The sequence below is a fragment of the Hemitrygon akajei genome, chromosome 16 (assembly GCF_048418815.1).
Source record: "Hemitrygon akajei chromosome 16, sHemAka1.3, whole genome shotgun sequence".
Classification (NCBI taxonomy): domain Eukaryota; kingdom Metazoa; phylum Chordata; class Chondrichthyes; order Myliobatiformes; family Dasyatidae; genus Hemitrygon; species Hemitrygon akajei.
In genome coordinates this window covers 14,803,281-14,816,218 of record NC_133139.1, presented here as the reverse complement: position 1 = coordinate 14,816,218, position 12,938 = coordinate 14,803,281, and the positions used below count along the sequence as shown (strand labels likewise).

The window sequence follows — 12,938 nt, the reverse complement described above, 5'->3', positions numbered from 1 at the left end:
ATGGTGGATGCTTGTATGATTATTCCCCAAGAGGATAAAGTAGTTTGCAAAATACTCCACCAATATGTTTGTAAATGTCCCATCACCACAGTTTTTGAACTAATGCCTTGCTGGCCTTATTGTCCTTTGCAACCTGCCAAAGATTCAGGTCGGCTGAAGCTCATTCTTAAGAAAACATGGGAATCTGTGTTTTGCCAGTTGCTCACAGGAACACACACACACACACACACATATAAATGTCAACTGCTGCTAGAAGAAAACTCTAAAAAATAACAGAAGTAGGTCATCTGTCTCTGCAAGCTTGTCCTGTCATTCAATAAGAACATGGCTGAGGTACTTCAGGCCTCCTCTTCGAGACTAGTTCCCTATAGCCACCTATTTTCAGACTTTCAATAAGTCTAATTATTTTCAGGAATTTATTGTTTTCTAGAAAACATGTCCTTGAATCTCAGAAGGCCATGGATCAAGTATTGGCTATAATCACAAAGAAACTGACTAAAATTTAAAATACTTTTGAGTTCTCCATTTTAGATGAGAAGGTTTCAAAAAAAATGGTCTTAAAATCCTCCTTAATGAAACACTTCAAGCTTCAATATAAAACTAATCAGTAGCTTTTGCAATATGTCTTACCATGGACCCAATCCTAAATGTGGCACTGCTGTAGGTGCAATGATTCCATTAACCAATTGCTGGATAATTCTGAAATAAAAAGGCAAGTTTGAGTAGTCTGTTATTACCAACTATTCACAAGCATGTACAAGCCTCCATTGATGAAAATATTACATGGAAGCTATGATAATGCATTATACACAGTTATCAGAATAGTTAACCTTTTGTATGAAAAAGATGAACTCTTGGCCTCATAATCCACCTCGCTATGACCTCACACTTTATCATTTATCTGTACTGTACTATTTTTTGGTAGCATTTACACTTTATTCTGCATTATTTTTTTACCTTATTCTCCCTCGATGCACCGTGTAATGATTTGACTTGTGTGAAGAGTATGCAGAACACAATTTTCACTGCATTTTGGTACATGTGACAATACTAAAGCATACAACACCATATGCATCAAAAATTTTCAATTTACTGCAAGTTAAATCTAAAATAGCCACAAATGTTCAAAATGTATACTATTTTTTATTTCATTCAAGTGCACTTGCTTTTTTTTGGATCAATTTTTCCCAATACAATTATATCGGACAGTTTCAGTGACAGGTTACTATCGATGCAATGCTCCTCAGACAGGATGAAGAGGTCAATACTCCCCACTGCCATTAGGCTTTACAATTCTACCGCCAGGACTTAAGAACTTTTTAAAAGCTATTATTAATGCTTTTTGAGACGGTGATTTAGATGCATATCATATTTTTTTACTGAGTTAAGTATTGTATGTAATTAGTTTTGCTACAACAAGTGTATGGGACATTGGAAAAAAAGTTGAATTTCCCCATGGGGATGAAAAAAGTATCTATCTATCTATCTATCATAGAAATACCACTAATAGACAGTGGAGTAAAATAAACGACAAACGACAGCCAAAGGGAACGTAGGGGACACTTGTACTTGGTGACAGAAATCTGTTCTTACAGAATTCACACATCACTATCCAAAAATCCAAAGATATAGAAAAGAATTCACTCTCCCAGAACTAATAGGGAAAACAATAAAGAGCATTAAACATAAGAATAGAATTAGTTGACCCATCGCGCCTGTTCCACCATTTGACCATGACTAATCTTTCACACTGAGCCCCATTCTTTTGCTTTCAATTAGTAACCACTGATACACTTATTTACCAAGGACTTATCAACCTTCACTTTAAATAAAAGATTAGTTTTATTTGTCACATGTACATTGTAACATACAGTGAAACAATCATTCAATAAATTGGCCTTGCCAACCATCTGTGACCATGAATTTAAAATTGATCAACCTCTGGTTAAAGGAGTTCCTCCTCATCTCCGTTCCATAGGGACATCCCTTCAATCCCCCCACTTTCCGCCTGAGGCTGTGCCTTCTGGTCCAATCCTCTCCCACTACTGTAAACATCCTCTTCACATCCATTCCTTCCAGGTCTTTTAATATTTGGTGAGTTTCAATGAGATCACTCCTCCTACTTTTAAACTCCAGCAAGTAAAGGCCTAAAGCAATCCTCATGCATTAACGTTTCATTGCAAAGATCAGTCTTGCAAACTTGGACCTTCTCCAACATCAGCACACTCTTCTTTGGATATGGGCACAAAACTGCTGACAACCAACACAAATTTTTTTCCCCAATTCATCTTTCTTGACTCATGCACAGATGATGTGACGTGATTATTGACTACAGGAGGAAAAAAAAAGGTCCTTGAGCCACTCCTCGCTAGGACAAGGGAGGTGCAGGGTATCAGCAACTTTAAATTCCTTGGTGCTATCATATCAGAGGACCTGTCCTGGGACCAGCATGTAAGTGCCATCACAAAGATGGCACAATGCTTCTACTGTTTTAGAAATTTGCACAGATTTAGCATGTCATCTAAAACTTTGACAAAGTTCTATTGATGCACAGAGGAGAGTATCTTGACTGGTTGCATCACTGCCTGGCATGAAAGCACCAAATGCCCATGAACAGAAAAGCTTACAAAAAGTGGTGGAGCCAGTCCAGTCCGTCACAGGCAGAGCCCTACCCACCTACCACTGAGTACAGCTACAAGAAGAACAGTCACAAAAAAAAGCAGCATCCATCAAAGACTTCCATCATACAAACCATGCGCTCTTCTCACTGCTGCCATTGGGAAGGAGGTACAGGAGCCTTATAACCCACACCAGCAGGTTCAGGAACAGTTACCATCAATGATCAAACTCCTGAACCAGCATAGATAACTTCACTCAACTCAACTCCACAACCTATGGCCTCACTTTCAAGGCTTCTACAACTCGTGTTCTTTTTTATTGATTTATGCAGTTTGTCTTCTTTTGCACATTGGTTGTTTAGCAAGTGTTTGTTACAAGTTTTTCCACTGATTCTATTGTATTTCTCTGTTCTACCGTAAATCCTGCAAGAAAATGAATCTTAAGGTAGTATATGGTGACATTTACTTACTTGGATAATAAATTTACTTTGAACAATGTTGCATTATAGAAAATCACGATACTGCCCATCTTCCAAGAATGCAAACCAATGCCCCCCACCGTTTGCCCTGCAAAGTGGGGATTACCTTTAATATAGAGTCAACAGCATTTAAGTCAGTTGACAAACACTGAACTCTGAGGAGTACACTTACCCTTCTAGAGTTGGCACTCCTTCGTTCCGTGTTGTAGGCCGCCGTGATGGAAAACGGGGTGCTCGGGGTTGCCTAGAACTATATCGTGGACGTGATTGGTGCTCCCGCTCCCTCCTGTTTTCAGAGTCTCTGTTTTCATCTGGTGTTTGGTTTGCCCCAAAGGAAAAGGGATCAAAGGGATCATCCAAAATACCAAATGTAAACTGTCCATAGCTTCCTTGCGGTAAGGTAAGTAGGTGCTGGTCTAAACCCTAAAGTAAGCAGAATTTTAGACAATTAGGAATAAAGGTTCAGCTATCTTATTAAAAAAATCATTTTTCATTTGGCTCCTTCTTATCCTTTTTGTAAGGCAATTTACCCTTGGGCCAGTATGAAGGTTTTGGTATTATTTTTTCTCTCTCTCCACACATTTCTGTACAAGAGCCAAATTAGCTTAATGCAGAAGTGACAGAAGCAGAAATAGGAAATTAAAATAAAATAATTTCTACTTGACAAAATGGGCAACAATAGGAACACAAATAAGTCATCTGATTCCACAAGTCTGTTCCATCATTCAATATGATCTTGGCTGATCTGTCCCAAACTCAACTCTTCTCTGAGATTGCCCTTTAGCAAAAGGGCAATATTGTTGATTCAAAAAAGCCAGGATACCAGGCTAATTTGTTCAACATGCATATAAAATTATTAATTATTAAGACATCAATAGGTATTCAGAAACAAGACAAGAGCACATCTGTACAAAGTAGCTATAATATTTGGTTCATATTCTCCTGTAATCTATAATTGCAATGGAAAATCTTAACTTTACTGTAAGTGACATGCTTCATTCATGTAGAACATCACTTTTGGTGAACAGCAGTTGTACTTACCCTGCAGTACAAGAAATACATCCCAAAAAAAGGGGTAGTTTAACCATTTATGGAGCAACTGAAATTCAATTTTTAATTCAATATTTGTAACATCATTTGGCTTGTGGATAATTTACCAGAGAAAATCTACTCTGTTAAATTCAGCCACACATTGGTCCAACACAGACACGTTTTATGGTTTTCAACTCCCATAAGGACCATAAAATAATGTTGGATATCCAACACATTCTTCAATGATTCATATATTTGAGCTAGATCTTAACTGTTAATCTAAAATACAATTAATCTTTAACAAGCAGACAGAAAGGATGTTGAACTTGGATCAAAAACAGATGAGTCAAAATATGAATGTTTTAATCAGCAGAATAAATACTAACTTCTGTCAATAGAAGTTAAAGCATAATTTACAGTATTATTCCTCATATATACTTAGTTGTGCGCATCAGACTTTGGGTTTATTTCTATCTGTCTTTTTAAAATGTGGAAGCATACTTTTTCTATCCAAAGCAAGGAGCAATATATTTTCTGTTTTTTTTAAACCTAAGAGTAACACTTAGCTCCCATCGGTGTTAAATGATACTAAGTCCAATATGATATTCCTTTTCTTGCTCTAAGCATAATACATGTCTGTACGACAACCAAATGGTTATAATTCAAAAGTGAACGTTAATTTGTATTTCAAACAATTCAACAGGAAGTCCTAGGTGTTCACTATCCTGTCCTTACCAGATGATCATGCACAAATATACTTTAAACTGAAATCCCTTTATTCTATTTTTTCTCTGCCACTGGGTTTCAATGGTTGACACTTTATACCGACAGAGTAACAAATTGCCTCGACAGTGTTTACTTCATTTACAGTATTGTATGGAAGAAATACTCTTCAGCTGTTTCCCTTATATGTTCAGCTCCCCACAATAACAGCCCAAATACAGCAGTTCTATTTATACAATGAGATGATACTAAAATAGAAAAGCAGAAAATTCTACAAGTACTCAGCAGCTCAGTTGCTGACTTTGGAAACAAATAGTGAATATTTCAGGTCAATTACCAAATAACAGACCAATCAGATTTTTTGTTTTTAGGTCAGATGTCTAACATCTGGAATTATCTGATTTTTTTTTCAACTTGAACACTGTCAGAACTATCAAATGAGGAAAGTATTAAATGCAATGTCATTTTTTTTTTAATTTCGAGGACAACTCAGCGCCAAACCACTGCAAATCTAGGTCTTGGATTTTTAAAGAGTCTCCAAACAAAAAGAGTTTCTGTAATAAGCCAATAAGGCATAGGAGCAGAATTAGAACAAATGACCCATCGAGTCTGCTTTCCCATGGTTGATTTATTTTCCCTTCAAACCCATTCTCCTGCCTTCTGCCTGTAAACTTTGATGCCCTTCCTAATCAAGAACCTCTCAACCTCCATTTCAAATATGCCAAATGACATGGCCTCCACAGGTATCTAGATTCCCCCACTACCGGAAACAGCCTTTTCACATGTACTCTGTCTGGGCTTTTCAATATTCAGTAAGTTTCAATGAGATCAACCCTAAAGCTCCAGAGAGTACAGGCCCATATGTTAACCGTTTCATTCCCAGGATTATTCCTGTAAGCCTCCCCTGAACCCTCGCCAATGCCAGTATATCCTTTCTTAGATATGGAACCTAAAACTGCTCACAATACACCAAATGCAGTCAGACCATTGGTATACAAGTATTATATTTGTTATTGAGGACAACGGCCACATGAATATTCGGCACTATCTGCCTATTGCCTTTCCCTCTCCTGACTGTTACTCAACTTCCTAGCTCTGCAATCTAGGTGTATCTTCCCGCAGCTCTTATCTAAATTACCTCCTCATTCTCATGAATGAGCCAAAGGTCATTCAGCACCAGTTCCAGGTCCCTAACACAGTCTGTAAGGAGATGCACCCAGATGCATTTGTCACAGATGTAGCAATCAGAAAGACTGGAGATCTCCCAGATCTTACATTAGGATTACATCACTGACCTGGAATCCATTTTCACTACTCTAGCTGGGCACTAATAGAGAAAAAGAGAAACTTGACAGAAACCTCAACCTAGTCTCCACCTCTCCTTGCCAAAATCAACTGAGTCAAAACCTCTGTTCCCTACTCTTCCGTTGATCCACTCTAACAATGTCTGCTCTGCTTAAACCTAAATTCTTTTTATTGCCCCAAACTATCTCAAACATCACAGGAAGTCCCAACATATACCACTCACTTTTAAAATCTGATGCTTAAATTGATGCTAGAGATTCTATAAGAAACTTTAGTAGGTGGTTGAAGATGGAAGAAAAGTAAGAGGAGTAGTCATTCTGTGGCACTGTATTAATAATGAAATCTTAAATATTTCTTTAAAAAATTCTATCACATTTTCTGTAATTGGCCCACAAATTATTGTCTCAATCAATTAGTAACCTGCTGTTAAGCTGCAGTCATTTCTAGAAATTAAATCCATTAAACATAATGGATTAAACAATTACTTTGGGAAATATACAATTAATTTGAGCTGTGCTGCAAATGCTAACATTAAATAGCTTTGCCAACTACAATTACACTGGACAGCAAATTTTTTCAAAAGTGTTGCTTCCTCAGAAATCTTTTGCAGTTGTGATGGACCGGTTGAAGCTGGACACAAATATAATTTCAGACTACTTGCATCACGTAGGAATTTGGAGAAACATGAAATTGACTTTCATTGAATATAATGCATTTAATTACATAATAGTGCTGATGCTTTGCAATAGTTTAACTATGCTAAAAATGTTCTGTTTATGATTTTTGTTTGCACTCAGCATCTGAGGCTTCTCGCTTAAGTGTCCAACAATAATCAGTCGGCATTGTAGGGTTCTAGTTGCCCTGGTATCATTTCTCCATGACTGCAATGTACTGGTGAAACCTTTCACCATGCTCATTACTGATGGCGCCAAGATTTGCAGGGAAGAAGTCTAAATGGGAATGAACAAAATGAATCTTTAGTGACATGATGCACTTCATGATTTTGTATGCTCGAAACATGTTGTCAACTAGCTGCAAATAGTTGCAAGAAAAACTTCGTGAACCCTTTGCAGTTACTTGATTTTCTACATTACTCATAAAATGTGATCTGATCTTCATCTACGTCACAATAATAGACCAACACAAATACACAAACAACTGTAATTCTTCTTGGTATACTGAGTACACCATTTAAACAATCATAGACTAGGTTAAAAAAAAGTATGTGAACCTCTGGGGTGACGCCTTCTACAAAATCTATTTGAAGTCAGGTGTTCCAATCAATGAGATTGGAGGTGTGGGTTTCTAGAGATGACCTGCCCAATAAAAATAGACACACAAAATTACTGACAAAGCCTGTTCTTCTCAAGAAAGATCTCTTTATGTGCATCAAGCCTTGATCAAAACAACTTTCAGAGAAGTTTAGAAGAATTGTAGAGATGCATGAAATTGGAAAAGGCTACAAAAGCATGACTTGAGTGTTCATCAGTCTACAGTAAAAAACAATTGCCTTCAAACAGAGGAGATTCAGTACTTCTGCTTCTCTCCCTAGGAGTGGGCTTCCTGCAAAGTTAATGCCAAGATCACAATGTGCAATGCTGAAGGAGGTGAAAAAGAACCCATGGGTATCAGCAAAAGACCTGCGGAAAACTCTAGAGCTTGCTAAAGTCTCTGTTCACGTGTCCACTATAAGAAAAACACTGAACAAGAACAATGTTCATGGTGTCCACAGAGGAAACCGACACTCTCCAAAACCCACCTGTACGTTCCATAACATTTCTGGAGCAACATTCTGTGGACAGATGAGACAAAAGTTTTACTTTTTGGCAGAAATGCACACCAATATGTTTGGAGGAAAAAGAGCACTGCACACCTACACCAAAACCTCATCCGAAATGTGAAGCATGGTGGAAGAAGCATCATGGTTTGGGCTAATTTGCTGCCTCGGGGCCTGGATAGCTTTACAATCGTTGAGGGAACAACGAATCCAAAATTGTATACAAACATTTTACAGGAGAATGTCAAGGTAACTGTCCGTCATCTGAGGCTTAATAGAAGTTGGATGATGAAACAAGACAATGATCCAAAACACAAGATTAAATTAACAGAATGGTTTAAAAAGAAGAAAATTTGTGTTTTGGAATGGCCAAGACAGTCCAGACCTTAACCCAATTGAAATGCTGTGGCGTGACCTGAAGAGGGCTGCTCATGCAAGGTATCCATATATAAACATATAACAATTACAGCACGGAAACAAGCCATCTCGGCCCTTCTAGTCCATGCCGAAAACTTACTCTCACCTAGTCCCACCGACCTGCACTCAGCCCATAACCCTCCATTCCTTTCCTGTCCATATACCTATCCAATTTTACTTTAACTGACAATACCGAACCTACCTCTACCACTTCTACTGGAAGCTCATTCCACACAGCTACTACTCTCTGAGTAAAGAAATTCCCCCTCGTGTTACCCCTAAACTTTTGCTCCCTAACTCTCAACTCCCAGAAATATTGATGAACTGAAGTAGTTTTGTATGGAGAAATCGTCTAAAATTCCTCCTCATCATTGTGCAAATCTGATAAACAAATGTAGGAAACAATTGGTGGAGGTTATTGCTGCTGAAGGAGGTTCTACCAGTAATTAAATACAAGGATTCACATAGTTTTTTCAGCCTGGACTGTGAATGATTAAACAACAGGTTCAATTAAGATATGAAAGTACAATTATTTGTGTGTTATTAGCTTAAGCAGATTGTGTCTGATTATTATTGTGACTTAGATGAAGATCAGACCACATATGAGTAATTAATGCAGAAAACCAGGTGATTGCTTAGTATTCAAAGTTTTTCTTGCAACTGTAGTTTGGTGCTCTGTGGTTGCGAAGAGAATTTTCAACAACAGCCTGGAAGACCTTCCATGCGATATTCTCCACTCTTTCTAATTGCCTGACACTGACGACCTATTTGATTTGTGGACCAACAAAAATGCCTTCTTTAGTCATGGCATCAGTTATTCTGGGATCCTTGCTGACAATCAACACTGGCGCACCTCAGGGGTGTGTGCTTAGCCCACTGCTCTACTCTCCATATACACGACTGTCTGGCTAGGCATAGCTCAAATACCATTATAAATTTGCTAACAATACAACTATTGTTGGTAGAATCTCAGGTGGCAACAAGAGGGCGTACAGGAGTGAGATATGCCAACTAGTGGAGTGGTTCCTTAGCAAAAACCTGGCACTCAATGTCAGTAAGACGAACGAGCTGATTGTGGACTTCAGAAAGGGTAAGACAAAGGAACACATGTCAATCCTCATAGAGGGATCAGAAGTGGAGAGAGTGAGCAGCTTCAAGTTCCTGGGTGTCAAGATCTCTGAGGATCTAACCAGGTCCCAACATATCAACGTCTATAGTTGTACTGTGGAGAGCATTCTGACAGGCTGCATCACTGTCTGGTATGGAGGGGCTATTGCACAGGACCAAAAAAAGCTGCAGAAGGTTGTGAATCTAGTCAGCTCCATCTTGGGTAACTGCCTACAAAGTACCCAGGACATCTTTAGAGAGCGGTGTCTCAGAAAGGCAGCGTCCATTATTAAAGACCTTCAGCACCCAGGGCATGCCCTTTTCTCATTGTTACCATCAGGTGGAAGGTACAGAAGCCTGAAGGCACACACTCAATAATTAAGGAACAGTTTCTTCCTCTCTGCCATCCAATTCCTAAATGGACATTGAATCTTTGGACACTACCTCGCTTTAAAAAAAAAATGACAGTATTTCTGTTCTTGCACTTTTAAAAATCTATTCAATATTCATTATTGATTTACTTATTTATTATCATTACTTTTATTTTTTTTTCCTCTCTGCTAGATTAGGTATTGCATTGAACTGCTGCTACTAAGTTAACAAATTTCACATCACATGCCGGTGATAATAAACCTGATTCTGATTCTGAAAATCCTTCACTGAAACATTTCTGCCTGGTGACAGCAGATTCCATCCATGCAGTCTTGAACCCAGTAATTCTGCTTTTGCCTTTGATGAACCCAAGTCTCTGACTCAGACTGAGTTATTAGATGAGGCCCACTTGACATTAAAGGTTCAAAGTCTGTGTCAGTTTCAGTGTCGTTTTCCATTCCTGGCTCATGCTTCATGGTATCTTTGTCTGCCTCCTCTAGACTCCATGCCTCTGGTGGCTTCGGTACTGGAAGACTGTTGTCAATAGGCACAGGTCTCATGGCTGAAAGGAGGTTAGGCTATTCAGAGGATTTCTTACGCATGTAGGAACACCAAATGTAAGGAGCTCAAGCTTCGTCTTGGTCACCAACTTTACACTTATAGTAGAGCTCATCTGCTTTCTTAATAAGAGGAGTCATGCTCGGTCTTTGAGACTTAAGTGTATACTCATCACAAATATAACAGAAAATATCACAGCTGTTGCAACATTGGCAAGATATGTTTCTACCACAAGTACTTCCGAAAACACAATTATTTTATTATAATGAGTACACACAATATGCTATGCTCGTAGAACAGGCACATCAATGTGCCTGCAAACTGATATAGATGTAAATGCAATGCATTGAACTGTGTGTGTGTGTGTGTGTGTGTGTGTGATGTTTTTATTGCTTTCTGACACCTGTCTTGACATGCAGCATCCACCCTGCCTAAGCATACCCAGTAATACCTGAACAAGATTAAAAAAAACGTTTCAGTTTACATTGTGGTCAACATTTTAATTGACTTGAATTATGAAATGAAATAACAAATGTAGATGATTTCAATACAATAGTGCGCGATAGGTAAATTTCACAGTGATCTTCATGATCAGCTGCCCAAAATCCATAAGATACACCTAAAACTATTCAGTAAGCAAAACCCTTGTTGTCCAGTGATATTAATCTTTTTCAATGAACATTCAAGTATAGGCAGAAAAAAAATCAAGATATCTTCTTTACTTTCTCCCTCAAGTGAATTCTCATCCTCAGAGACGTCAATTCTTATCACAATTTACATCAATCCTTTCTGCTTCAATTCATCCTGTTCTCTTCATTGACTTTATTTGCACTATTATCCTCCCTTCGTTTCTCCCAAAACATATTAATACCACTTCCTTGACCTTGTAATCACACATGGGCATGTTATCTATTTTGGCTTGATCAGAGAAAAGATCAACCCTGATCAGTGTCCCCAGCCTTTCCCAAGGCGTTCCAGTCCCAGGAATAGACATGTAAGAAAGTAGCACTGAGCAAGTGGAGGGAGAGGAGGTAAACAAAGTTTTTATAATTCACTCATATCTTACTTTCAATATCACAACTGTTTTGTTTTTGGCTCTCATGAACCACAATGTTTTTATAACCATTCATCAGCTAAACCTCTTACACCTCCAATTTGATAACCCAGCCCCAGTAAAACCCATACTTTCTCTCACATTGATCTTTTCACTGGTATAACTCTTGCTCTCTTTCTTAAATCTAAGGGATAAATTCTTGAACAAAATTGACAAACAATTTGCTTAGCCACTCAAATTCAGATCTGCCTGGACTACAAAGCAACAGCAGGACCTGCTCATTTTATCGTGTTTCAAACACAACACATGCATAATGTTTGATACTTGTGCTGGTGTCATGTATCAACATTTTCATGTTTACTATAAAGTATAACACAGAAACAGGCCACTCAGACAAAGTTGGTGTTTATCTTCGCAACGGGCAGTATTATGCCCACAATACAGTATGCACATATTGGTGTGAAATTCTAAGTTCACATCTTATTACAGAAAGGAATGTAACAATTGGACTAAGGAAAAAAATTAAATCAAATCAAGCATAACATTTAAGAGATTTACCAAGAGGGTTAGTGGCAAATAGCCAACAGCTTATGGTGTTTAATAAACATTGCACATAGCTACATCTTGGAATGTGAAGATACAACTCTTGATTGGTCTTCATTGCCATGTTACATTATTTATTGACATTAATACATGATCTGCCATTCTATACAAAATGTCACTAAGATTACATGCTCATTAATGATCATCAAGATAGCAAATTTCAGTTATGATAAATTCATTTTTGATTACCTTAAGCAGCTGTTTAGAACAAGATGATTGACTACAAGATGGAAGTCAAGTGTCATTGCCATTGTAGTGAAAGAAACAGCATCACTCTCTGGCTGGCAAAAAGATTCTTGGTTATTACAAAATGGAATCATATCCACTTCCACTACAGCATGGTAGCCAGTGAACGCTGAAGGAAAAAGATAATTTGGCCCTAATACCTTGTAACAAACTGCAACTGTATACACAGTTAACATATCAAAGTGTCCAAGGCACCGAAAGGGTAACCAGAAAAGATTTTGGAAGGGTTTACTTGGTGGATTTCAAAGGATGTCTTACAAAGTGGGGATGCTGAGAGTTTCTGCAGGTAACTCTATTAAACCCAAAACCTACACGCTGGCTCACTACATTAAATTTTATATAAAATGCTCATTTCTTCATGCTTCAGTGGTGATAAAGGTTCATAGATTTTATAACAGATCGTCCAACATTGAATGACAAACGTGTGATTTTCTATGTTGACTATACTGCTAGAATGTATCCTGTGGCAAATTTTCCAAAGAGCATTCACATTGTTCAGATTTTCCAAAGAGCATTCAAATGTTCAGCCACATTTTGGAAGGGCTCCTATTCAGGCTTAACAGCCCATCAGTTGAGCAACTACCACTGGACTTCACTGCAGGCATTATCCATCCGACGCCACTATACTTGCCCATCTGCCAGTTTCA

General features: G+C 38.1%; 1 protein-coding gene across 2 annotated transcripts in view; it reads right to left on the bottom strand.

Annotated features, from left to right (window-relative positions):
- The window catches only part of rnf126 (ring finger protein 126), a 117,967-nt gene that overhangs the window by 23,152 nt on the left and 81,877 nt on the right, over positions 1 to 12,938 (bottom strand). For both annotated transcript variants that reach the window (XM_073068278.1, XM_073068277.1), the window contains exons 4-5: positions 3,270 to 3,520; positions 631 to 699 (exon numbers count right to left, since the gene is read on the bottom strand). In XM_073068278.1, the coding sequence (XP_072924379.1) occupies positions 631 to 699; positions 3,270 to 3,520 (320 nt within the window). The remainder of the gene's footprint in view (positions 1 to 630; positions 700 to 3,269; positions 3,521 to 12,938) is intronic.